Source organism: Ceratotherium simum, chromosome 38 (genome assembly GCF_057802395.1).
Source record: "Ceratotherium simum simum isolate JZ-2026a chromosome 38, ASM5780239v1, whole genome shotgun sequence".
In the NCBI taxonomy this organism is placed as follows: domain Eukaryota; kingdom Metazoa; phylum Chordata; class Mammalia; order Perissodactyla; family Rhinocerotidae; genus Ceratotherium; species Ceratotherium simum.
This window is the reverse complement of record NC_141937.1, coordinates 10,010,851-10,036,628: the sequence shown is the minus strand read 5'-3', so window position 1 is coordinate 10,036,628 and position 25,778 is coordinate 10,010,851. Positions and strand designations below refer to the sequence as shown.

At 37.9% G+C, this 25,778-nt stretch overlaps 1 protein-coding gene across 2 annotated transcripts in view; it reads right to left on the bottom strand.

The window, feature by feature from the left end:
* Positions 1 to 6,933: 6,933 nt before the first annotated feature.
* Positions 6,934 to 25,778, bottom strand: part of SERAC1 (serine active site containing 1) — a 64,972-nt gene continuing 46,127 nt past the window's right edge. Inside the window, exons 14-17 of one of the 2 annotated variants that reach the window (XM_004440709.3) lie at positions 24,493 to 24,590; positions 23,775 to 23,957; positions 9,540 to 9,683; positions 6,934 to 7,860 (exon numbers count right to left, since the gene is read on the bottom strand). In XM_004440709.3, coding sequence (XP_004440766.2) covers positions 7,724 to 7,860; positions 9,540 to 9,683; positions 23,775 to 23,957; positions 24,493 to 24,590 — 562 coding nt within the window. In that variant the 3' untranslated portion in view covers positions 6,934 to 7,723. The remainder of the gene's footprint in view (positions 7,861 to 9,539; positions 9,684 to 23,774; positions 23,958 to 24,492; positions 24,591 to 25,778) is intronic. The other variant, XM_087425089.1, reaches the window with a different exon arrangement.

Genomic DNA, 25,778 nt, shown 5'->3' with positions numbered 1-25,778 from the left:
ACTTTATGGGCAAGTTCTCTACTTCATGGGCAAGTTGAGTAAGCTATAGTTTACTTGGAATTTTCTATTTCATCTAAAATTTAATATTATTGGCCTAAAAGTATTCATAATATCCTCTTATCTTTTAATGTCTACATTATAGTGATATCTCCTTTTCATTCCTAATATTGGTAATTTGTGCCTTCTCTTTTTCTCTTGATTGGTCTCACTAGAGGTTTATCAATTTTTTTAGTCTTTTCAAAGAATCAACTTCTAGTTCTGTTGAAACTCTATTTTATGTTTGTTTTCTATTTCAACTTGTGTTCTTTTTAAATTCTTTCCTTCTATTTTCTTTGGTTTTATGTCAGTGTTCATTTTTCTAACTTCTTGAGATCAGTGCTTAGCTCATTTGACCATTTGGTCTGATCTGAAAAGAAGGTGTATTCTCCACTCCTTAGGTACAGTGCTCTAAATATTCCAGTGGGTAAAGTCTGGAAAGCATGTAGTTCAAATCTTATATTCTTCCCTGTCCCTTTTTTCTTTTCTTTTTCTTTTTCTTTTTTTTTTTTTTTTTGGTTAGCTTGTTTTATTAATACATGTGTAAAAATCTCCCATTGTGTCTATTTCTTGTAGTTTTCTCCATTTTTGCATTTATAATTTCTGGCCATACACTGACATTCATATGCAATTAAAATTTAATATTTTCCTGGTGAATTTAATCTTTTATCACTATGAAGTGATCCCATATTTCTCTAACAATTCTTCTTGCCCTAAAGTATGTTTTACATGATGTAGCTACACCAGCTTGCTTTTGGTATTCACATGACATGTCTTTTTCCATCTTTTTTATTTTGAACTTTTCTGTGCTCTCGTGCTTCAGAGTGGTCTCTTAGAAATAGGTAATTGAGTGTTGTTTTCTTATCTACCCTGACATATTTATCTTTTAACTGGGGTATTTGGTCCATTTACATTTAATGTAATAATCGCTATATTTGGGTTTAAATTTACCGTGCTATCTTGTGCGTTCTCTTTGTACTCTCTGTTCTTTGCTTCTTTTCCCCTCCTTTTGTGCCTTCTTTTGGATTTTTATCATGATCTCCTAATTTGCAAGTCATTATACCCTATTATTGTTGGTTACATTTTTATTGGTTATCTTAGAAATTACGTGTATCATTAAGTTCTCAAAGTTTAATGTTAATCATTACTTTTACCTTCTTCTTGAATAATGCAATGACCTTGGAACACTTTATCTCCATTTATACCACCCCAACTATAGTTGCTGAGTATTTTAATTGTACATATTTTAACACCCACTCAAGACATTATTATGTTTTATACAATCCATTTTCATTTAGTTTATCCAAATAGTTGCCTCCTTTTTCACTCTGCATTTCTTCTTGAATCTCAGCACCTCTGGATGGACCACTTACCTTCTACCTGAAGTATATCCTTTAACATTTCCATTAATGAAGGTCTGCTGGTAGTAAGCTCTATTTTAATTTATATAAAATGTCTATTTCATCTTAATGTTTTAAATGTCTTATTATTTTTACTGAATGTATAATTGTGGGCTGGGAGTGGTTTTCTTTCAGCACATCAACAATATCATTGCAATGTCTTCTGGCTTCCATTGACTGATGACTTGTCAACAGCAGCAATCTTAACTGTTGTTCCTTTAAGCTTTTTTCTTCTGACTGCTTTTAAGGCTTTCCTCTTATTTTGGCTTTTCTGCAGTTTCACTCTGCTATGTATAGTTGTGGATTTCTTTGCTCTGCTTTGGATTCATTGAACTTCTTGAATCTGTGGATTGTCGTCTTTCATCAGTTCTGGAAAGTGTTCAACCATTATCTTTGCAAATACTGCCTCTGGACATTCTTCTCTCCTTTTGGTACTCTAATGAAATATATGATAGAATTTGTTTTCTTTTTACTTGCCTAGATCTTTAGCTTCTCTTCTGTATTTCCTATCTTTCTTTTTCTCTGTGCTGCATTCTGGATAATTTTTCTGACCTCTCTTCCTGTTCACTAATTTTTTTCAGTGGTATCTAATCTAATTTCAGCTTTCTTTTCTAGAAGCTATTTTTGGTACTTTCTAAAATCTAAGTCACTATATAGTTTTCTGTTTCTGAACATATTTCAACCTTGTATTCTTTAAAATTTTTTAAGCATATTTTATCATCTGTATCTGATAGTTCCAATATCTCAAAAATTTTTTTGGAAAGGAGTTTGTTCTGCTGTTTGTTCCCATCTTGGTACCTTTTTAAAGCTATCTTCACTCCTTTTCATTCTTTTCTCTTTTTGTTCCTTTGATTAGATGAAGTCCACTGCCCTGTCTTCGAGTCTGGTGAGCCTTTCTTCCACATATCTAGTTTGTTGTTGAACCCCACTATTGAATTTTCCAATTCAGTTATTGTATTCTTCAGCTCTGTGATTTCTGTTTGGTACTTTGCTGTATTTTCTATGTTTTTGTTAAAATTCTCACTTTGTTCATGCATTATTCTCCTGACCTTGGTGAGCATCTTTATTATTTTGAACTCTTTATCAGGTCAATCACTTATCTCCATTTCATTAAGGTCTGTTTCTGGAGTTTTGTCTTGTTTTTTTTTTTGTTTGGAACATATTCCTTTGTTTCTTCATTTTTCTCAGCTCTCTGTGTTGGTTTCTGTGCATTAGATAGAAAAACAACTTCTCCCAGTCTTGATGAAGTAGTCTTGTGTTGGACATGAACCTTGTCATTCAGCCCACTGAGCTCTTGGTTGTCTCTCAAAACTTTGTGATTGTCCAAGCCACCTTCATTGTTCTTAGTGGCTCCCAGTAGTTGAGGGTCTGCCAAGACCTGTCAGTCTTCCAAAGAGGAGGACCTCAGTCAGTACCTAGATGCAGGCTGATTGGAAACTGGACCCTCAGGCAGCAGCTTTTCAAGTATGCAAATAGACCTCTTTCAAGGAAAGACTGGGAGATGGGTGTTTTGGCCTGCTCCCTCTATGCTGAGCCCTGGGTGGATAGCAAGTTGAGAACTGTTTCTTTACTACAGTCCTGTGGAACCTGCAAACACAAGCCCTGCTGGCCACCAGAGCTGGGCAATCAAGGGGGCATTCCCTGAGCAGCAGCCACAAAAGCTCGGGCACCAGACATGTGCACAAGCTCCTTCCAGGGGAGACATCAGTAACCTGATGTGGGCCAGAGGGAGAACGCAGAGATGGCACCCACTGGCCTCCCCAGTCTCCAGGGAGGATTACAGCCTCTAGATGTGTGCTGAATTAGAAGACTAACCCTCAGGCTGCAGCTTTTAAGACAGGCTAATAGGCCTCCTTCAGGGAAAGACTAGCAGATGGGTGTTTCTGTCTGCTGCCTGTGCACTGACCCCTAGGGGGATAGCCACAGTGAGTCCTCATGAACCCATTAAGAACTGTTTCTTTCTTTGCTGTAGTCTTGTGGGTCTCTTGGACATAAGCCCCATTGGCTTTCAGAGCTTTGGGGCCGTCCTTTGGGGGCACTGTTAAAAGTTGGGGTGCTAGATGTTGGGTCCAAACCCTTCACTCCTCAGGGAGAAGCTGGGAGTTGTGAGTTCCCTCCCAATTGTATCTCACTGTGCTGGGGGTGGGGTTTATGGCGAGTGTGTGTCTCAGCCTTTCCTACCCATTTCAATGTGGGCATTTTCTTGTTTGCCCAATATGTAGGAGTCACTCAGCTAGTTTCTGAATTTCTTTCAGAGGGAATTGCTCCGTGTGTAGCTGTAAATTCAGTGTCCATGGACACAGGTGAGTTCAGGAGCTTCCTATATCACCATTTGGGTCAGAACGCTTTAAAAATGTTTTAATCTAATAATCCCAAATGTCAAAATATTCTGAATTCTAAATTATACACGTATATATGACAAAAACCTTTTATGCTTGGAGATCGTGTTCACATCAGGCACTCTCTATTGGTCCTAGGAATCAGTGCATTATTTGGCTTTCGTTATAAATTAGCCTTAACAATTCTGAGATAAAGCAAACTAAAAACCAAAAGTTCTAGTAAGCTTAGTGTTGCCAAACTCTGGAACCAGATTTTGAACCCTGTGACAATGTTTTTAAACTCCAAGGCCAAGCTGGAATTTTTACAAGGGGTTTTTCTAAATTTGGAAATTTCTTAGGTATTAAACTGTTTATGTCTTCTGCTTTATTAAGGTAATTTATAATAAAATCCCACTTTTTATAAAGGAAATTTCTTTTTTTGTGAGGAAGATTGGCCCTGAGCTAACACCTGTTGCCAATCCTCCTCTTTTTGCTTGAGGAAGCATGGCCCTGAGCTAACATCTGTGCCCATATTCCTCTATTTTGTATGTGTGTCACCCCCACAGCATGGCTTGATGAGTGGTGTGTAGGTCTGCGACCAGTATCCAAACCTGAGAACCCCAGGCCACCAAAGTGGAGCACACGAACTTAAGCACTATGCCACTGGGCCGGCTCCTATAAAGCAAATTTTAATAGATTTTAAGTGATTAGCTTTTGGGATTGTTCAACATCCAATATGAGGGCATAATCAGTTGTATTAAGTACTTTCAAGTGACATTTATTGAACATGCTTAAATTTTTTTCATAGGCATAATTTTGTACCAAATGTCAATTAAAACCAAATCATACAATGTATTTAATATTACAAAGGAATTGAAAATTCAGGAGGGTATGCCTAAAACTCAAGTTTCAGGAATTAGAAATAATTTGAGGGGCACTGCGAATTATGAACTAAGTTCACGAGAGAGACTGTATTGCTGTGCTGTTTCTCTCAACAGGAAATGAATGCTGGTGCCCTCTGCCCCCAGGCACTCGCACTAAGCAGAGGCCTGCGACCTCCACCACATTCTGGCTGTTGGTGTAGCCTTGGGTGAATGGTCGATATAGTGTCAAGAAAGGTATCACGATCCTCCGTATTGTAGTCTGACTCTTTCTGTGGTGACATTTAACTTAAACCCCGGGGTAAAGGGGGACTTCGTGCCCTCGAGTTTTAGGGTTAACAGTGTAATCTGGCAGGTTTTGGGGAAATGTGATAAGAAGTGAAGGGGTCACAAATAAGGATAACTGACTTCATTTTCATCCTCGTTTTATTTACAGCTTGCTTTCAGTGGTTTGCTCTGTAACACCTATATTCTGTTTACTTCCTTCTTTTTTTTTTTTTTTTTTTTTTTTTTAAGATTTTATTTATTTATTTTCCCCCCAAAGCTCCAGTGGATAGTTGTATGTCACAGCTGCACATCCTTCCAGTTGCTGTATGTGGGATGCGGCCTCAGCATGGCTGGAGAAGCGGTGCGTCGGTGCACGCCCGGGATCTGAACCCGGGCCGCCAGCATCGGAGAGCGCACACTTAACCTCTAAGCCACAGGGCCGGCCCCATGTTTACTTCCTTCTTAAACAAGATCATTTAAAGTGACTTTTCACATGAGAAGAAAGGCAATATGAAGCTTCATTTGACATTTTTTTCCAGAAAGGATATTTAAACAAGGCTGATTGATTAAATTAGGAGAACCATTTTATTGATGGTCTAAGTTTAAAACTATTTCAAATACATATATTTTCATACTTTGTAATCTTCAAGTGTTTTTCAGATTTTTTTAAACCATATTGACTTAAATCTCACAAAACTGATGAAGTGAATCTGTGTATATCATATCCATTTCAGAGACAGAATAAAAAGAAATGTTAAGTGATTTGCCTGAAAAACTGCAGCAATTTAGTAATACACTGGCTCTCTCTCCCTGACCTTATTTTTAAAGCACAGCTATGATAGCTATATTGAGATTTTAAGGAATGGGGTTTCATTCCATTACTCTAAGTTAATGAATAGTTGTTTCAACTGGTGGTATCTGCCATGGTTCACGGAAAACAGTAAAAGAAAATAAACCAAACAAATCTACCCCGTCTCCCCATGTCATCCTATTAGATAGCACTTACTATTGTTGGCTAACAGTCACGTTTGCTGTATCTACACAATAAAATAAGTGGTTAAGTCACTTGTTAGGTTGTTGCATAATTAAGCAATTAGATGTTGATAGGGTTTACTGAAGACCCCAGTTTACTTTCAGACGCTGTTTTAGCTTTGACTATCTCATTCAAGAGATGTCCATTATCTTCAAAATGGTAAACATAAGCTTAACAGGACCCAGCAATTTCATTCCTAGTATAGAAAACATATGTCCACACAAAAACTTGTACATGAATGTTCACAGCAGCATTATTCATAATAGCCAAAAAATGGAAATAACCTAAAGGTCCACCAAGTGATGACTGCATAAACAAATGTGGTATGGTATATCTATACAATGGAATATTATTTGGCCATAAAAAGGAATGAAGTACTGATACATGCTACATCATGGATGAACCTTGAAAACATTATGCTAAGAGTAAGAAGCCAGACACAGAAGGCCACATAATGTATGATTCCATTTATATGAAATGTGCATAACAACCAAATCCATAGGGATAGAACATAGACTAGTGTTTGCCAGGGGCTGAGGGGAGAGGAGGTGAGGCATGATGGCTAATGGGTATGGGGTTACTTTTTGGGATGATGAAATGTTCTGAAATTAGATGGTGATGGTTGCACAACTCTGTAAATATACTAAAAATCAATGAACTGTATATTTAAAGATTTTATTTATTTTTATTTTTCCCCCCAAAGCCCCAGTGGATAGTTGTGTGTCGTAGCTGCACATCCTTCTAGTTGCTGTACGTGGGACTCGGCCTCAGGATGAACGGAGAAGTGGTGCCTCGATGCGCACCCGGGATCCGAACCCGGGCCACCAGCATCGCAGCGCGCGCACTTAACCACCAAGCCACAGGGCCGGCCCTGAACTGTATATTTAAAAGGATAAATTTTATATATCTCAATAATGCTGTTATTTAAAAAAAGAAAAAGTCATCAACATGATTTCCTATTTCTCACATGCTAGAGGTCAGTTAATGCCACTTCCAAATAAGCAAGAAAGGTGTACTTTATTTAGCTAAAAAGAATGTGAGACTCTTGATACTGAGTATTTGCTAATATATATAATGGCTTAGAACAGTTTTATTTCACACTCTGATCAATAATGGATTAGCTACTTTATCTGGGAACAAATACAAGTACAGGTAACTACAGTCAGGAAAGAATTACTATAGAATTTTTTTAAAAAGGGAAATATTTGTTCTCAGCAATGTGAAAATAAAAACATACAAGGAACTGATCCATGGATGACAAGAGGTCTGACAAAGTCAACATGTTAGACAAAGGTTTACACTGACATGTTTTTAAAAATTTACAGCACATGGAAACCCAGAATAAAAGAGTCTTTTACGCTCTAGTTCATTCTAGGTACTCTCCAAATGGCATTTTTATGGTGTTGCCCATGGCTCTCCCTTCAGAAGCCATCAATGCTCCTCGTAGCGTGAGCTGGAGACAGCCACAGACGACAAAAGGCATTCTCTATCCATAGCAGCTTGCTCCCCGTCACCAGGGACAACAATGCACAACATAAACTGGCACACGTGGAATTTCTTGTAAATTGAAAGAATCCAGTCTAGCCCTTCATTCTTTGATTGCCACTTCTGTGTTTGTGCCTTACAGCGCATGAACTGAGAACACTCTTCTGTTGCCTGCAAGATACCCCAGACCACGTTGATGCCACAGGGACTATGTTTGCATGATTGCTTAGAGCTTAAAGAGAGAAAGAGAACACCAAGTTTCTTGCACTGTGTTCACATATGAAAAACGGAAGAAGACAACGGTCAGTTTTCAAGGTCTTTGGCTAAAGTTTCACGGATGAATTGTAAGGTACGTTGGTACAAAAAAGCATCCTTTTTCTTTGGCTTACAAATGTTCAAGTGGTTAACATCCACAGGAATTAGATCTCCAATGCCTAAATCTGAAGAAAACAAAAATGTCAATAAAATCTAAGCAAAAATATAAGCTTCCCCCCATCAATATTGAAAGAGACCAATGGGTAATTCTAAATGTTGATTTGGTTGTGATCTTTTAAGTGACTCTTAAAAGATAAAGGAACTTGAAGTTTGACCGTAGCTAAACTACAAGTGACTAGTTAAGTGAGAATGGATTCTCAGGAGATATAATTTTATGCTTTTCATAAATTCTTCGTATGTGTCCTGACTACTTCCTAATTTAATACTGAATTTAACAGAGCCTGAGCACTATCATCTTCAAAGCCTTTATACACTTGCAGGTGGTTACTAAATTATTCCACACTGCTTTTAACCCCTTCTTTTTCTAGAGTTTATGTCATTACACTTCACAACGAAAAGAATGGGAACGTCTCACATGGGATCCATTCTACACCCAAACCCCCAGGATCACTCCACCGGGGGGGGGAAGGTGACCTAGTGCTTGAGAGACTTGGAAGAGTTTCTGATGTTTCAGTCTAACAAAGTCCACCAATACGGAAGTGACAAGAGATGCTGGTGAGGCCAGCGAGGTGAGGAAGGCAGGTGATGGTTACAGAGGAAGACACGCCTCTTGCTGACATGGCAGAATTAAAACAAGGCTTTGTCACTACAAGCAGCTGGTCCACAAAATTAACTCTGCTTTTGCTTCAAGCTTCCAAAGTCCTTTCTAAAAAATAAAATAAAAAACGTCCGGCAGCTGTTCTTTGAATGCTTCAAGTTCTTCAACTACTAAATAGTAACTCCTCACCCTAGGGCACATTACTTTGAGGTACAGCCTCTTTAGGTTCCACTACAGAGTCTTAAGTCTTTTTCCTTTTATTTATATAATATATAATGAAGTTAGGACAAAACTTGTCACACAGACTGAAGAACCATCTGGCAGGCCCTCCAGATACACACTGCCCCTGGCTGCAAGGAGCTCTCCGAGTGGCTAAATGCTACCAGGATATACCTAACCCGGCCTCAGAGCAGATCAGAAAAGCAAGTGGAGGAGTTAGCCAGGTGAGGGAAAAGCATTTCAGGGAGTGAAATGTATGGGTTATTTACTGTGTGCAGCGTAATAAAGGAGGCTGTAAGGAGAATTAAGATTGGGGCCCTACCCTCCAAGAGCCTGTACTACATCACAGTACCCTATTGCAGGTATTGGTCATTTCCCTCAACCCCAGGATGATTACGAGGTTTACTTGAACACTAGTTTTATCCATTGGACTCTTTGTTGCTTGAATATTCCCCATGTATCTTCCATTTATTTACTAAAGCTTCCACACCTTTAGTTGATTTTTTTAAGGATTCTGCATGCAGCTGTCAATCTGTTAAATGAAATGCCCCTTTCAATCTAGCTGACAGAAGGACTTTGTATTCTTAATGCAACAGAGTTCCCTGTTGATGGCTACCCCAGAGTTGCCCAATTAACCTTTGCCATCTAGTCAGTTAAATGAAGGGAGGGAGAGGTAATGCCAAGGTTATATGTTGACAGAGAAATTTTAATCTATGGCTGAAAAGAATAATAGAATTCAAATCTAGATCTTCATAAAACTGTCTCCTAAAAGTGAGAAAATGAATACACAAGTTGACATTTATGATTAAATGCTGGGTACCACCGACTAGGAATCTAATGGCCAATCAGTCTCAAATGAGTGAATACCTGCCGATTCCACGGGCACCACATGGAGTTTAATCATGCTACCAATGTTGGTTGGTAATGTTTCCACAAAATTCAGCACCTGGAAGTGTTTGTCTTTAGCAAATTCCAGAAAGTCATCCTGTAGTGTTTTAAGTGCAGGAGAATCTGTAAAATTATAGAGAACAAGATTATGACAAGTTCTGTTTACCCAAATCATAATAAAAGGCATTAACCTTCCAAATTTAGAGAGGAAATGAAGGTTCTGATTCAAGATGTGGCTTATTTATTTTCTGTCCTTCCTCAGAAGCCATTAAGATGAGAGTAAAGGGCTAAGACCAACCAGAACTGAGAGGCCAGCATCCAAGACAGATGTTTCTCACATTACTGCCTGACAGGAGGCAGCACCTCAGGGCAGTGTGGTGTGTGGGACTCAGGGGCCCCCCGTGTGCTGCCTGGCACCCCCACCTCAAAGCACAGCCTCCATCAACAAAGCCTGTCTCTAACCACAGAGTGCGCGTCCCTTCTGGGCCCCTGTCCTCAAATATGAAGGGCAGCCAAGAAGCACCAGATCTTAGAGAAGAGCCTACAACTTTAGAGAGAGACCCGGTGAGCAAACAGAAAACCTGAGGAGAAAAGAAACAGAACTCAATGAAGAAACAGAAAGGAACTTGAAAACAAAAACCTCTAGGGCCAGCCCAGTGGCATAGTAGTTGAGTTCGCACTCTCTGCTTCAGTGGCCCAGGGTTCACAGGTCCGGATCCCAGGTGCGGACCTACACACCACTTATCAAGCTGTGCTGTGGCAGTGTCCCATATACAAAAGGGAAGAAGATTGGCAGAGATGTTAGCTTGGCGACAATCTTCCTCAAGCAAAAAGAGGAAGATTGGCAACAGATGTTAGCTCAGAGCCAGTCTTCCTCAGCAAAAAAAAAAAAACTCTCTAATTAGTACCTTTAGAATGATTTCAAAAGTCAATGGATCAGAGAACAAGAAAGAGCTTGTGGAAAATAAAATTTGACTGCAAAAACATAAAATTCAACAGAAGGTTTAGAAAATAAAGTGAAGTAACTCTCCATAAAGCAGAACAAAGAAAATATGAGCAAAAAGACAACTGGCACATTAAGGCTCAAGCCAGGGTCTCCAAATTCCGATTAACAGGTGTTTCAGAGAAAAAGACGATGCTTATTAATTCAAATATAGTGCTTTGTTATTAACATGATGAAAATCTTAAAAGGTCATGTATATTTTAAGAGTTGATGATTTTCCAAACTCATGGAAAAAGCAGTTCATTGCTAATTTGGAATAATACTTAAAGCAAAACATTATATAACTTTAAAATTTTTTAATATTTAAGATAGTATTAAAATTGTCATATTTGAGCAAATAATGGCTTAAGTACAAAAAAGGGGAGAGTGACGTCAGCATCAGGGCAGCGTGAGGCACTCCCTTTGTCTCTCTCCTTCAATCTACAACTAGTAAAACATCCATAACTCAACAAATGTTTGTCTGCCCAATACACCAGGACGCTGGAGAGATCACACATCTGCGCATCTGAAAGTGGGTGGATGGGAACACACAGGAGGCGGAACGGGGAACAGTGCACACAACTCTGGCCTCCTGGCCACAGTGGCACCCACAGCCACAGGAAACCGGGCTGTAGCGGTGCCTGCAACCTGGTCCCTCTAGCTGTGGCAGCACCTGCAACTCCAGCCCCCCAACCCAGAGCAGTGGCGTGCATGAACCCAGCTCTCCCCACCCTCCCCTGCCCCCACCGCAGCAGCAGTGCCTACGACCCAGGCGTCTGCCATCCAGGCGCCCCAGTGGCAATGCCAGCAACCACAGTGACACCATCAGCAGAGGCACCAGCCATCCCAGAAGCACAAGCAGCAACAAGGAGGGTACCGGCAACACCTCTGGCAGAGGCGATAGAGGGTGGAAAGTGCCCATTCTCAAATATAGCCACAGGCAGCTCAGGTTAAATAAAAAAACAAAAATTTATGCTGTAGTGCCACCTACTGGAAAACACATGAAAAGCCTATAATTATCAACCTGTTGAATTAGAATCAAAGTAAACAAAGCTTTCCCTAAATAAGAAATGTGCTACTTCAAGACATATACAGAGCACTTCATCCAAAAACAGCTGACTACACATTCTTCTCAAGCACGCATGGAACATTCTCTAGGATAGACCATATGTTGGGAAACAAAGCAAGCCTCAATAAATTTAAGAAGATTGAAATCATAACAAGCATCTTTTCAGACCATAAGGCTATGAAACTGGAAATGAACCATGAAAAAAAAAAACTGGGAAAGTGACAAAAATGTGGAGATTAAACAACATGCTACTGAACAACCAATGGATCACTGATGAAATTAAAGGAGAAATCAAAAACTATCTGGAAACAAACGAAAATGATAATATGCCATATCAAACCATATGGGATGCAGCAAAAGCGGTCCTGAGAGGGAAAGTCATAGCGATACAAGTCCACCTTAACAAACAAGAAAAAGCCCTAATAGGCAACCTTAAATTACACCTAACAGAACTAGAAAAAGAAGAACAAACAAAGCCCAAAGCCAGCAGAAGGAGAGAAATAATAAAAATCAGAGCAGAAATAAATGAAATTGAGACCAAAAAAACAGTAGAAAGGATTAATGAAACAAAGAGTTGGTTCTTCGAGAAGATAAACAAAATCGACAAACCCTTAGCCAGGCTTACTAAGAAAAAAAGAGAAAAGGCTCAAGTAAATAAAATTAGAACTGAAAGAGGAGAAATTACAATGGATACCACAGAAATACAGAGGATTATAAGAGAATACTATGAGAAATTATATGCCAACAAATTGGACAATCTAGAAGAAATGGATAAATTCTTAGACTTATACAACCTCCCAAAATTGAACCAAGAAGAAATGGAGAATCTGAATAGACCAATAACAAGTAAAGAGATTGAAATAGTAATCAAAAACCTCCCAAAAAATAAAAGTCCAGGACCAGATGGCTTCTCCAGTGAATTTTACCAAACATTTAAAGAAGATTTAATACCCATCCTTCTCAAACTATTCCAAAAAATAGAGGAAGATGGAACACTTCCTAAATCATTCTACGAGGCCAACATCACCCTGATACCAAAGCCAGACAAAGACAATACAAAGAAAGAAAATTACAGGCCAATATCGCTGATGAACATTGATGCAAAAATCCTCAACAAAATATTGGCAAACCGAATACAACAATACATTAAAAAGATCATACACCATGATCAAGTGGGATTTATACCAGGACGAGGGATGGTTCAACATCCGCAAATCAATCAACGTGATACATCACATCAACAAAACAAAGAATAAAAACCACATGATCATCTCAATAGATGCAGAGAAGGCATTTGACAAGATACAACATCCATTTATGATAAAAACTCTCAATAAAATGGGAATAGAAGGAAAGTACCTCAACATAATAAAGGCCATATATGACAAACCCACAGCCAACATCATACTCAACGGGGAAAGACTGAAAGCCATTCCTTTGAGAACAGGAACGAGGCAGGGCTGCCCACTCTCACCACTCCTGTTCAACATAGTACTGGAGGTTTTGGCCAGAGCAATTAGGCAAGAAAAAGGAATAAAAGGAATCCAAATAGGTAACGAAGAAGTGAAACTCTCACTATTTGCAGATGACATGATTGTATATATAGAAAACCCTAAAGAATCTGTTGGAAAACTATTAGAAACAATCAACAACTACAGCAAAGTTGCAGGGTACAAAACCAATCTACAAAAATCAGTTATATTTCTGTATGCTAATAATGAACTAACAGAAAGAGAGCTCAAAAAGATAATACCATTTACAATTGCATCAAAAAGAATAAAATACCTAGGAATAAATCTTACCAAGGAGGTGAAGGACCTATACAATGAGAACTACAAGACATTATTGAAAGAAATCCATGATATAAAAAAATGGAAAGATATCCCATGCACGTGGATTGGAAGAATAAACATAGTTAAAATGTCTATATTACCTAAGATGCAGAGAAAGCATCTGACAAGATACAGCATCTATTTATGATAAAAACTCTGAATAAAATGGGGACAGAAGGAAAGTACCTCAACATAATAAAGACCATATATGAGAAACCCACAGCTAATATCATCCTCAATGGTGAAAAACTGAAAGCTATCCCTCTAGGAACAGGAACCAGACAAGGATGCCCACTGTCACCACTCCTATTTAACATAGTACTGGAAGTCCTAGCCAGAGCAATCAGGCAAGAGAAAGAAATAAAAGGGATCCAAATTGGAAAGGAAGAAGTGAAACTGTCACTATTTGCAGATGACATGATTTTATATATAGAAAACCCTAAAGAATCCACCAGAAAACTTTTAGAAGTAATAAACGAATATGGTAAAGTTGCAGGATACAAAATCAACATACAAAAATCAGTTGCATTTCTGTACACTAACAACGAAGTAGCAGAAAGAGAAATTAAGAATACCATCCCATTTACAATTGCAACAAAAAGAATAAAATACCTAGGAATAAACTTAACCAAAGAGGGGAAAGATCTGTACACCGAAAACTATAAAAGATTTCTGAAAGAAATTGAAGAAGACGCAAAGAAATGGAAAGATAGTCCGTGCTCTTGGATTGGAAGAATTAACATAGTTAAGATGTCCATACTTCCTAAAGCCATCTATAGATTCAATGCAATCCCTATCAAAGTTCCAACAACATTTTTCACAGAAATAGAACAAAGAATCCTAAAATTTATATGGAACAACAAAAGACCCCGAATAGCTAAAGGAATCCTGAGAAAAAAGAACAAAGCTGGAGGTATCACACTTCCTGATTTCAAAATATACTACAAAGCTATAGTAACCAAAACAGCATGGTACTGGCACAAAAACAGACACACAGATCAATGGAATAGAATCGAAAGCCCAGAAATAAACCCACACATCTATGGACAGCTAATCTTTGACAAAAGAGCCAAGAACATACAATGGGGAAAAGAAAGTCTCTTCAACAAATGGTGTTGGGAAAACTGGATAGCCACATGCAAAAAAATGAAAGTAGACCGTTGCCTTACACCATGCACAAAAATTAACTCCAAATGGATTAAAGACTTGAATGTAAGACCTGAAACTATGAAACTTCTAGAAGAAAACATAAGCAGTACACTCTTCCACATCGGTCTTAGCAACATCTTTTCAAACACCACATCTGACCGGGCAAGAGAAACAATAGAAAAAATAAACAAATGGGACTACATCAAACTAAAAAGCTTCTGCACAGCAAAGGAAACCATCAACAAAACGAAAAGACAACCTAACAATTGGGAGAAGATATTTGCAAACCATACATCTGATAAGGGCTTAATCTCCAAAATATATAAAGAACTCATGCATCTCAACAACAAAAACTACCAACCCAATTAAAAATGGGCAAAAGACCTGAACAGACATTTCTCCAAAGAAGATATACAAATGGCCAACAGACACATGGAAAAGATGTTCAAAAGCACTAACTATCAGGAAATGCAAATCAAAACTACAATGAGATATCACCTCACGCCCATCAGAATGGCTATAATTAACAAGACAGGAAACAACATGTGTTGGAGAGGATGTGGAGAGAAGGGAACTCTCATACACTGCTGGTGGGAGTGCAAACTGGTGCAGCCACTATGGAAAACAGTATGGAGATTCCTCAAAAAAGCAAGGATAGAACTGCCATATGATCCAGCTATTCCACTGTTGGGTATTTATCCAAAGAACTTGAAAACACCAATTTGCAAAGGTACATGCACCCCTGTGTTCATTGCAGCGTTATTCACAATAGCCAAGACTTGGAAGCAACCTAAGTGCCCATCAAGGGACGAATGGATAAAGAAGATGTGGTATATATACACAATGGAATACTACTCAGCCATAAGAAACGATGAAATCCAGCCATTTGTGACAACGTGGAAGGACATTGAGGGTATAATGCAAAGTGAAATAAGTCAGAGGGAGAAGGTCAAATACCGTATGATTTCCTTCATTAAGTAGTAGATAATAACAACAATAAACAAACACATAGGGACAGAGGTTGGATTGGGGGTTACCAGAGGGGAAGGGGGGAGGGAGGAGGGTGAAAGGGATAATTCGGTACATGTGTATGGTGATGGGTTGTAATTAGTACTTGGGTGGTGAACATGATGTAATCTATGCAGAAATAGAAGTACAATGATGTACACCAGAAATTTTTACAATGTTATAAACCAAAAAAAAAAAAAAAAAAAAAAAAAAAAATGTCTATATTACCTAAAGCAATCTACAGATTCAATGCAATCCCAATCAGAATCCCAATGACATTCTTCACAGAAATAGAAAAAAGAATACTAAAATTTATATGGGGCAACAAAAGACCCTGAATAGCTAAAGAAATCCTAAGAAAAAAGAACAAAGCAGGAGGCATCACAATCCCTGACTTCAAAACATACTACAAAGCAATAGTAATCAAAACAGCATGGTACTGGTACAAAAACAGACACACCGATCAATGGAACAGAATTGAAAGCCCAGAAATAAAACCACACATATACGGGCCGGCCCCGTGGCTTAGTGGTTAAGTGAGCGCGCTCCACTGCTGGCGACCCGGGTTCGGATCCCGGGCTTGCACCGATGCGCTGCTTCTCCGGCCATGCTGAGGCCGCGTCCCACATACAGCAACTAGAAGGATGTGCAGCTATGACACACAACTATCTACTGGGGCTTTGGGGGTAAAAATAAATAAATAAAATCTTTAAAAAAAAAAAAAAAAAAAAACACCACACATATACAGACAGCTAATTTTCAACAAAGGTGCTAAGAACATGCAATGGAGAAAGGAAAGTCTCTTCAATAAATGGTGTTGGGAAAACTGGACAGCCACATGCAAAAGAATGAAAGTGGACCATGTGCTATCGCCATTCACAAAAATTAACTCAAAATGGATCAAAGACCTGAAGGTGAGACCTGAAACTATAAAACTCATAGAACAAAATATAGGCAACACACTATTTGACATTGGTTTTAAAGGAATCTTTTCGGATGACATGCCTACCCTGACTAAGGAAACTAAAGAAAAAATAAACAAGTGGGACTTTATCAGATTAAAGAGCTTTTATAAGACAAATGAAACCAGAATCAAGATGAACAGACAACCAACCAGCTGGGAGAGAATATTTGCAAAACATACATCTGACAAAGGGTTGATCTCCACAATATATAAAGAACTCACACAACTGAACAACAAAAAAACAAACGACCTGATCAAAAAGTGGGCAGAGGAAATGAAGAGACACTTCTCCAAGGAAGATATACAGATGGCCAATGGGCACATGAAAAGATGCTCAACATCACTAATCATCAGGGAAATGCAAATCAAAACAACACTAAGATACCACCTTACGCCCATTAGAATGGCTATAATCACCAAGACAAAAAACAACAAATGTTGGAGAGGATGTGGAGAAACAGGAACCCTCATACACAGCTGGTGGGAATGCAAATTGGTGCAGCCTCTATGGAAAACGGTATGGAGATTCCTCAAAGAATTAAAAATAGAGATGCCCTATGATCCAGCTATCCCACTACTGGGAATCTATCCAACGAACCTGAAATCAACAATCCAAAGAGGCTTATGCACCCCTATGTTCATTGCAGCATTATTCACCATAGCCAAGAAGTGGAAGCAACCTAAGTGTCCCTCGACTGACGATTGGATTAGGAAAATGTGGTGTATATATATAATGGAATACTACTCAGCCATAAAAAAGACAAAATCGTCCCATTTGCAACAACATGGATGGGCCTGGAGCGTATTATGTTAAGTGAAATAAGCCAGAAAGAGAAAGACAAACACTGTATGATCTCACTCATATGTGGAATATAAACCAAAACATGGACAGAGAAAACTGGACTGGGGTTACCAGGGCAATGGGGGTGGGGTGGGCACAAGGGGTGAAGGGAGTCATATATATGGTGATGGACAAACAAAAATCTACAACCCAAAATTTCACAATGTTAGAAAACATTAAAATAAAAAAAAAAAAAAAAAAATCATCTCGGTAAAAAAAAAAAAAAAAGAAATGTGCTACTTCAAATGTGCCAACAAAGGAATATCTCAGCAAGCACCATGAAAAAACACAGTATCACAAAAAGAAAATGACAATTATCCAGAAGCCAAGCTTAAAGTCATGGAAGACTGTGATCTAACTGATAGAGAATTCAAAACAGTTGTCATGAAGAAACTCAATAAGCTACAAGAAAACTCAGGAAGGCAGTTCAATGAGCTCAGGAACAAAATTAATGATCAGAAAGAATACTTTACCAGAGTTTGAAACTCTAAAACACAACCAGACAGAAATTCTGGACCTGAAGAACTCAGTGAAGGAGATGAAGAATGCATTGGAAATAGAGTAGACCATATGGAAGAGAGAATTAGCAAGCTAGAAGACAGAAACTTAGAAATAATTCAGGTAGAAGAGGAAAGAGAACTATGATTTTTTAAAAAGTAAAGTAATTCTACGAGAATTACCCAACTTCATGAAAAAAGGCAACATAAGGATAATGGGTACCCTAGAAAGAGAAGAGAAGGAGAAGGGAGCAGAGAACTCATTTTAAAAAAATAATAGCTGAGAACTTCCCAAACCTGGGGAACAAACTGGATATACAAGTCCACGAAATTAATAGCACACCTAATTATCTCAATACAAAAAGACCTGCTGCAAGACACATTATAGTAAAACTGTCAAAAGGCAATGATAAAGAATTTTAGGGGCAGCTAGGGGAAAAAAGGCAGTAACCTACAAAAGAACCCCCATTAGACTATCAGCAGATTTCTCAGCAGAAACTCTACAGGCTGGAGAGAGTGGAACAACATACTTAAAATATAGAAAGATAAAAACTGTCAGGCAAGAATACTCTAGCCAGCAAAGCTATCTTTCAGACATGAAGGAGAAATAAAGGCTTTCTCAGACAAATAAAAGCTGAGGGAGTTCATTGCCACTAGACCTGCCTTATAAGAAATGTTGAAAGGAGCTCTTCTACCTGAAATGAAAAGGCAAAAGTACACAAAACTTTGAGTAAGGTGATAAATAGAATCAGAAAATTGCAAATCTATATCAGAATAGTTTTTTAAACACTTAATTATGGCATAAAGGTTAAAGAGGGAATAAAGCATTAAAAGTAACCAGCTACTTCAATTTAGTAACATACTCACAAAATAAAAAGGGATAACTTGTGACAACAAAAACATAAAAGGGGAAGAAGAAAAGGATAGAACATGTATAGGCAAATGAAGAGAAGATGCTATCAGCAGAAAAAGCACTATTTTATCTATGAGATGTTTTATACAAACCTCATGGCAACCACAAAACAAAAAACTAGAGCAGAAAAACGAAACACAGAAAAAGAGGAAACTGAGAAATATCATAGAAAACCACCAAACTAAAATGGCAGACAGAAACACAAGGAAAAAGAAACAATGGAGATAGAGAGCAACCATAAAACAAAAAATAAAACAGCAATACTAGGTCTTCATATATCAATAAGCACCCTAAATGTAAATGTATTGAATTCACCAAAAGACAGTCTGGATGGATTACAAAACAAGACCTAACTATATACTGCCTCCAGGAGACTCAGCTCTAAAGACAAACATAAGCTTAAAGTGAAGGAATGGAATATGATACTCCAAGCAAATGGCAGCCAAAAGAGAGTGAGTGTAGCCATATTTATATCAGACAAAGTAGACTTGAAGCCAAAAAAGGTAGCAAGAGACAAAGATGGACATTATATAATGATAAAGGGGACAACCTATCAAGAAGACATTACATTTATTAATTTATATGCACCTAAAATAGGAGCACCAAAATATATAAAGCAATTATTAACAGACCTAAAGGAAGAAACTGACAGCAACACAATAATAGTAGGGGACTTTAATACCCCACTTACATCAATGGATAGATCATCCAGATAGAAAGTCAACAAGGAAACATTGGCTTTAAATGAAACATGAGACCAAATGGACTTAAAAGATATATACAGAACATTCTATCCAAAAGCAGCAGAGTACACATTCTTCTCAAATGCACATGTAACATTCTCAAGAATAGACCATATGCTGGGACACAAAACAAGTCTCAATACATTTAAGAAGATTTAAATCATATCAAGCATCTTTTCCAACCTTAATGGTATTAGAAATCAACTACAAGAAGAAAGCTGGAAATATCACAAATATGTGGAGACTAAACAACACACTACTGAACAACTGTTGGTTCAATGAAGAAATCAAAAGAGAAAATCAAAAAATAACTGAAGACAAATGAAAGTGAAAATATGACATACTAAAATCTATGGGATGCAGCAAAAGTGGTAATAAGAGGGAAGTTTACAGCAATATGGGCTTACCTCAAGAAACAAGAAAAATCTCAAATAAGCATCTAACGTTACACCTAAAGGAACCAGAAAAAGAAGAAAAAATAAAGCCCGAAGTCAGTAGAAGGAAGGAAATAATAAAAATCAGAATGGAAATAAACGAAATAGAGACTGAAGAGACAAAAGAAAAGATCAATGAAACTAAGAGCTGGTTCTTTGAAAAGATAAAATTGATAAACCTTTAGCTGGTCTCACTTAAAAAAAAAAAGAAAGCAGGCTCAAATAAATAAAATCAGAAATGAAAGAGAAGCTACAACGGATACCACAAAAATACAAAGAACTATAAGAGACTACTATGAACAGCTATATGCCAACAAATTGGACAACCTAAAAGAAATGGATAAATTCTTAGAATCATACAACCTTCCAATACTGAATCATGAAGAAACAAAACATCTGAATAGACCAATCATTAGTAAGGAGACTGAAATAGTAATCAAAAACATCCCCAAACAGAAGTCCAGGACCAGATGGCTTCACTGGTGAATTCCACCAAACATTCAAAGAAGATTTAATACCTATCCCTCTCAAAGTCTTCCAAAAAATTGAAGAATAATGTTTCCTAACTCATTTATGAGGCCAACATTACCCTGATACCAAAACCAGACAAGGACAACACAAGAAAATTACAGGAAAATATCTCTGACAAACATAGATGCAAAAATTCTCAACAAAATATTAGCAAACTGAATACAACAATACATTAAAATGATCATACACCATGATCAAGTGGGATTTATTCCAGGGATGCAAGGATGGTTCAACATCCACAAATTAATCAATGTGATACACCACATTAACTATATGAAGGATAAAAATCATATGATCATCACAACAGCTGCAGAAAAAGCATCTGACAAGATTCAACATACATTTATGATAAAAACTCTCAATCAAATGGGTATAGAAGGAATGTAGCTCAACATAATAAAGGCCATATATGACAAACCCACAGCTACCATCATACACAGTGGTGAAAAACTGAAAGCTATTCCTCTAAGATCAGGAACAAGACAAGGATGCCCATTCTCACCACTGTTATTCAACATAGTATTAGAAGTACTAGCCAGAGCAATTAGGCAAGAAAAAGAAAGAAAAGGCATCCAAATTGTAAAGGAAGAAGTAAAATTGTCTCTATTTACAGATGACATGATTTTATATATAGAAAACCCTAAAAACTCCACCAAAAACACTATTTAAAATAATAAACAAATACAGTAAAGTTGCAGGGTACAAAATCAATATACAAAAATCTGTTGCATTTCTATACATCCACAATGAACTAGCAGAGAAAGAAATTAAGAAAACAATCCCATTTATGATCACAATAAAAAGAATAAAATATCTAGGAATACATTTAACCAAGGAGGTGAAAGATTTGTATACTGAAAACTATAAGACATTGTTGAAACAAAGTGAAGAAGACACAAAGAAATGGACAGATATTCCAAGCTCATGGATTGGAAGAATTAACATTGTTAAAATGTCCATGTTACCTAAAGCAATCTAGAGATTCAGTGCAATCCCTATCAAAATTCCAACAACAGTTTTCACAGAAATAGAACAAAAAATTTTTAAATTTGTATGGAACCACAAAAGGTTCTGAATAGCCAACGCAATCCTGGGAAAAATGAACAAAGGTGGAGGCATCACACTCTCTGACTTCAAATTATACCACAAAGCTATAGTGGGGCTGGCCCAGTGGTGTAGTGGTTAAGTTTGTGTGCTCTGCTTCTGTGGCCTGGGGTTTGCAGGTTCAGATCCCAGGTGCAGACCTACAGACCACTCATCAAGCAATGCTGTGGCAGCATCCCACATACAAAAAAAAAATAGAGGAAGATGGGCACAGATGTTAGCTCAGGGCTAATCTTCCTCAGCAAAAAGAGGAAGATTGGCAGTGGATGTTAGCTCAGGGCCAATCTTCCTCACCAAAAAAAAAAAAAAATTATACCACAAAGTTCTGGTAACCAAAGCAGCATGGTACTGGCAGAAAAACAAGACACACAGATCAATGGAACAGAATTGAGAGCCCAGAAATAAACCTACACGTATTTGGACAACTAATTTATGACAAAGGAGCCAAGAGCATATAATGGAGAAGGGAAAGTCTCTTCAATAAATGGTGTTGGGAAAACTGGACAACCACATGCAAAAGAATGAAACTAGACAACTATCTTATACCATACACAAAAATTATCTCAAAATGGATTAAAGACTTGAATATAAGACCTTAAACCGTAAAACTTCTAGAAGAAAACATAGGAAGCACAGTCTTTGACATCGGTCTTAGCAGTATCTTTCTGGATATGTCTCCTCAGGCAAGGGAAACAAAAGAAAAAGTAAACAAATGGGACTATATCAAACTAAAAACCTTCTGCACGGCAAAGGAAACCTTCAACAAAACAAAATTGTAGACAACCTGCTGAATTCAAGAAGATATTTGCAAATCATATATCCAAAAAGTGGTTAATTTCCAAAATATATAAAGAACTCATACAACTCAGTAGCAAAAAAACAAACAACCCAATTTAAAAGTGGGCAGAGGGTCTGAATAGACATTTTTCCAAAGAAGACATACAGATGGCCAACAAGCACATGAAAAGATGCTCAACATCACTAATCATCAGAGAAATGCAAATCAAAACCCCAATCAGATATCACTTCACGACTGTTACTATTACTATTATAAAAAAGACAAGAAATAACAAGTGTTAGAGAGGATGTGGAGAAAAGGGAATCTTTGTACAGTGTTGGTAGGAATGTAAATTGGTGCAGCCACAATGGAAAACAGTATGGAGATTCTTCAAAAAATTAAGAATAGAGCTACCGGGCCGGCCCCGTGGCTTGGCAGTTAAGTGCGCGCACTCCGCTGCTGGCGGCCCGGGTTCAGATCCCGGGCGTGCACCTACGCACCGCTTCTCCGGCCATGCTGGGGCCGAGTCCCATATACAGCAACTAGAAGGATGTGCGGCTATGACATACAACTATCTACTGGGGCTTTGGGGGGAAAAAATAAATAAATAAAATTATAAAAAAAAAAAAAAAAAAAGAATAGAGCTACCATATGATCCAGCTATTCCACTTCTGGGTATTTATCTGAAGAATATGAAAACACTTATTCGAAAAGACATATGTACCCCTATGTTCACTGCAGCATTATTCACAATAGCCAAGACTTGGAAACAATCTAAATGCCCATCAACGGATGAATGGATAAAGACGATGCAGTATATATACACAATGGAATACTAGTCAGACATAAAAAAAGATGAACTCTTGCTATTTGCGACAACATGAACGGATCTTGAGGGTGTTACACTAAGTGAAATAAATCAGACAGAGAAAGACAAATACTATATGATTTCCGTCATATGTAGAATATTAAAAAAACAAAATAAGCAAATGAAATAAAAACAAACACATAGATACAGAGAACAGACTGGTGGTTACCAGAGGGAAAGGCGGGTAGAGGGAAGGCAAAATGGGTAAAGGGAGTCAACTGTATGGTGACGGATGGAAACTAGATTTTGGTGGTGAGCACACAGTAGTGTACACAAAAGTCAAATTATAATGTACACGTGAAACTTCTCATGAAAAAGAAAGAACAAAAAGGGAAGATATCAAAGAAAAATCAAGCCCAAACTAAAAATTTATGTCTAAACACAATTCGTATATAAATAATAATATGAGATAATATAGTCAAGTTAGAAACTTTTTTTCTCCTTCTCTTGTATAACTGATGCTAATACAATCCAAATTCCCTTCATGACAGAAAGTATTACCCTTGCTGAGTTCTTTGACTTCCAAAGAGGGAAAGAGAAGATAGCGAATATTAACAGAGTATTCAGCCAGATGGGACCCATGATGAGGGACGCTATAAAAAATTATTCCTCTGGTATTGTTTATAACAGCACTCATTTCTGGCTTCTTAGAGGCTTCCAACAGCATCTTTTTGACAAGAAGACCTAGTCATAAAGAAAGAAAAACAATGCATAAGCTATTTTCCTTCTCTCCATTATTTTTCTCTAAAAAGGCAAAACAAGTACATAAAGAGATGCTTTCTTTAAAAAAAGTTTAAACAATAATTCTCTGTAGTCCAATAAACAGGGCCTTAAAATATTCAGATGAATATACTCTTGATCCTCTAGAATATATAGTACAAGCCAACAAACAGGTAAGATTCTAGAAACTCATTTGTTTCAAGTCAGACTTAGATAAGCCACAGACTGTCGCTGATGTTTATTATCACTACATGAAAGCATTAAGGTGACAAACTCATAATCCTTTCATATGGCTTGTTACTAGCTGTCCCCTTCTAGACAAACAAATAGCATGGAAGGAGAGTAGTAATTTTAAAACTCCTAGCCATAGACAGAAACATTAATTTGGGGGGAAAAGGGCTGCTATTAAGTAACACAGACAGCTGCAGTAACTTCAGTTAGCCCCAATGGCTGACAATAACCTCACAATGCTCGCTTGGGAAAAGTGAAACATACTTACCTCCCATGCTGTGTGATACCCAAATCAATGGCCTATCCCCAACACCAGCAGCTCGGAGCTTCCTAAGAAGTTCGTTGCTCCTGTATGCAATGGACTTTCTGAACAAAATGAAAACAGCAAGCATGACAGGAGGCTATCAATCCCCTCCAAAGCTTGCTATCCAATTTTTTAAGGCAAGAGCTTTTATTTATTGGACTAATGCTACATGCTACATTTTGGAGTCAGGAATATCCCTATTCTCTCTGCTCGATTTCTGCAACTGCTCATTCCCCATTTATAACTTAGTCATACTGGCATAACTGGGAATATCTAAGCCCAGAACGAGCCATTCATTTACTAAACAAGCACTGTTTGAGCATCCACTATGTGTGTGGCAATTTTTACAGGTCACACTTGGTCTCACACCAACTGCTCCCCCCACCCTCCTTAGGACGTGTGTCCTTGCTCATTATGTGGCCTGACAATAAGACTATGTTGTCTCTTGTGAGTTCACCTACATGAAGTCAGCTGTCATTGCTATTTAGTTCTACTTGTATTTATGCTGCAAAAATTAAGCTTGCATCACTTTGGTTTCTTATTTAGAAATACCAGAAAACTATTAGAATCAAAGAATTCAAAATAAGTAATTTTCAAACTAAAAGGGAACTGCAAAACTATCTGGTCTAGTAGTTTCAAACGGTTTATCTGTAGAATCTTTTCCTGGAAATAAAGGTTTGTCAGAGCTCCTCTGGATGAAACAGAGAAGGAGCCCCGGGGTCCTGCCCACTGGCCCTCAGCCCCCTTCCTCTGGCACCCACGTGGGGGCCGATCGGAGATAACACTCATTCAGACCAACTCTCTCAATCTGTAGACCAAGGCTCCCACACAGGTTAAATGACTTGTCTAAGACCGCACAGTGAGTCAAAGGTGGAAGTGGCTACAGTCTAGGTTCTGGAGCCCAGAAGTCCAGCGTTCTTTCCTGTGTATACAATTGGCACACATGACATAAGTGAAATAGGGAGCCTACATTCCTCAGCATCTTTTACTTGGTTTCATTTAGCCGGTATGCTTGTGAACACAAAAGCAAAAAGCCTCACGTTTACTTCCAGGAGTGAAGGAGGCTGCTATAGAACTCCTGGTCCTTACTATTAGAATAGTCGTGAGTGAACCATGTTAGGAGCCCAACACTGACACTGTATCTAAGCCTTACACTACTTCATTATTCATTTATCACTAACTCCTTCTAGAAGGAAGAGAAAAACGGTTAGGTTAGTTTTTCATAAGAAAATCCTGTCTGTGGCATCAAA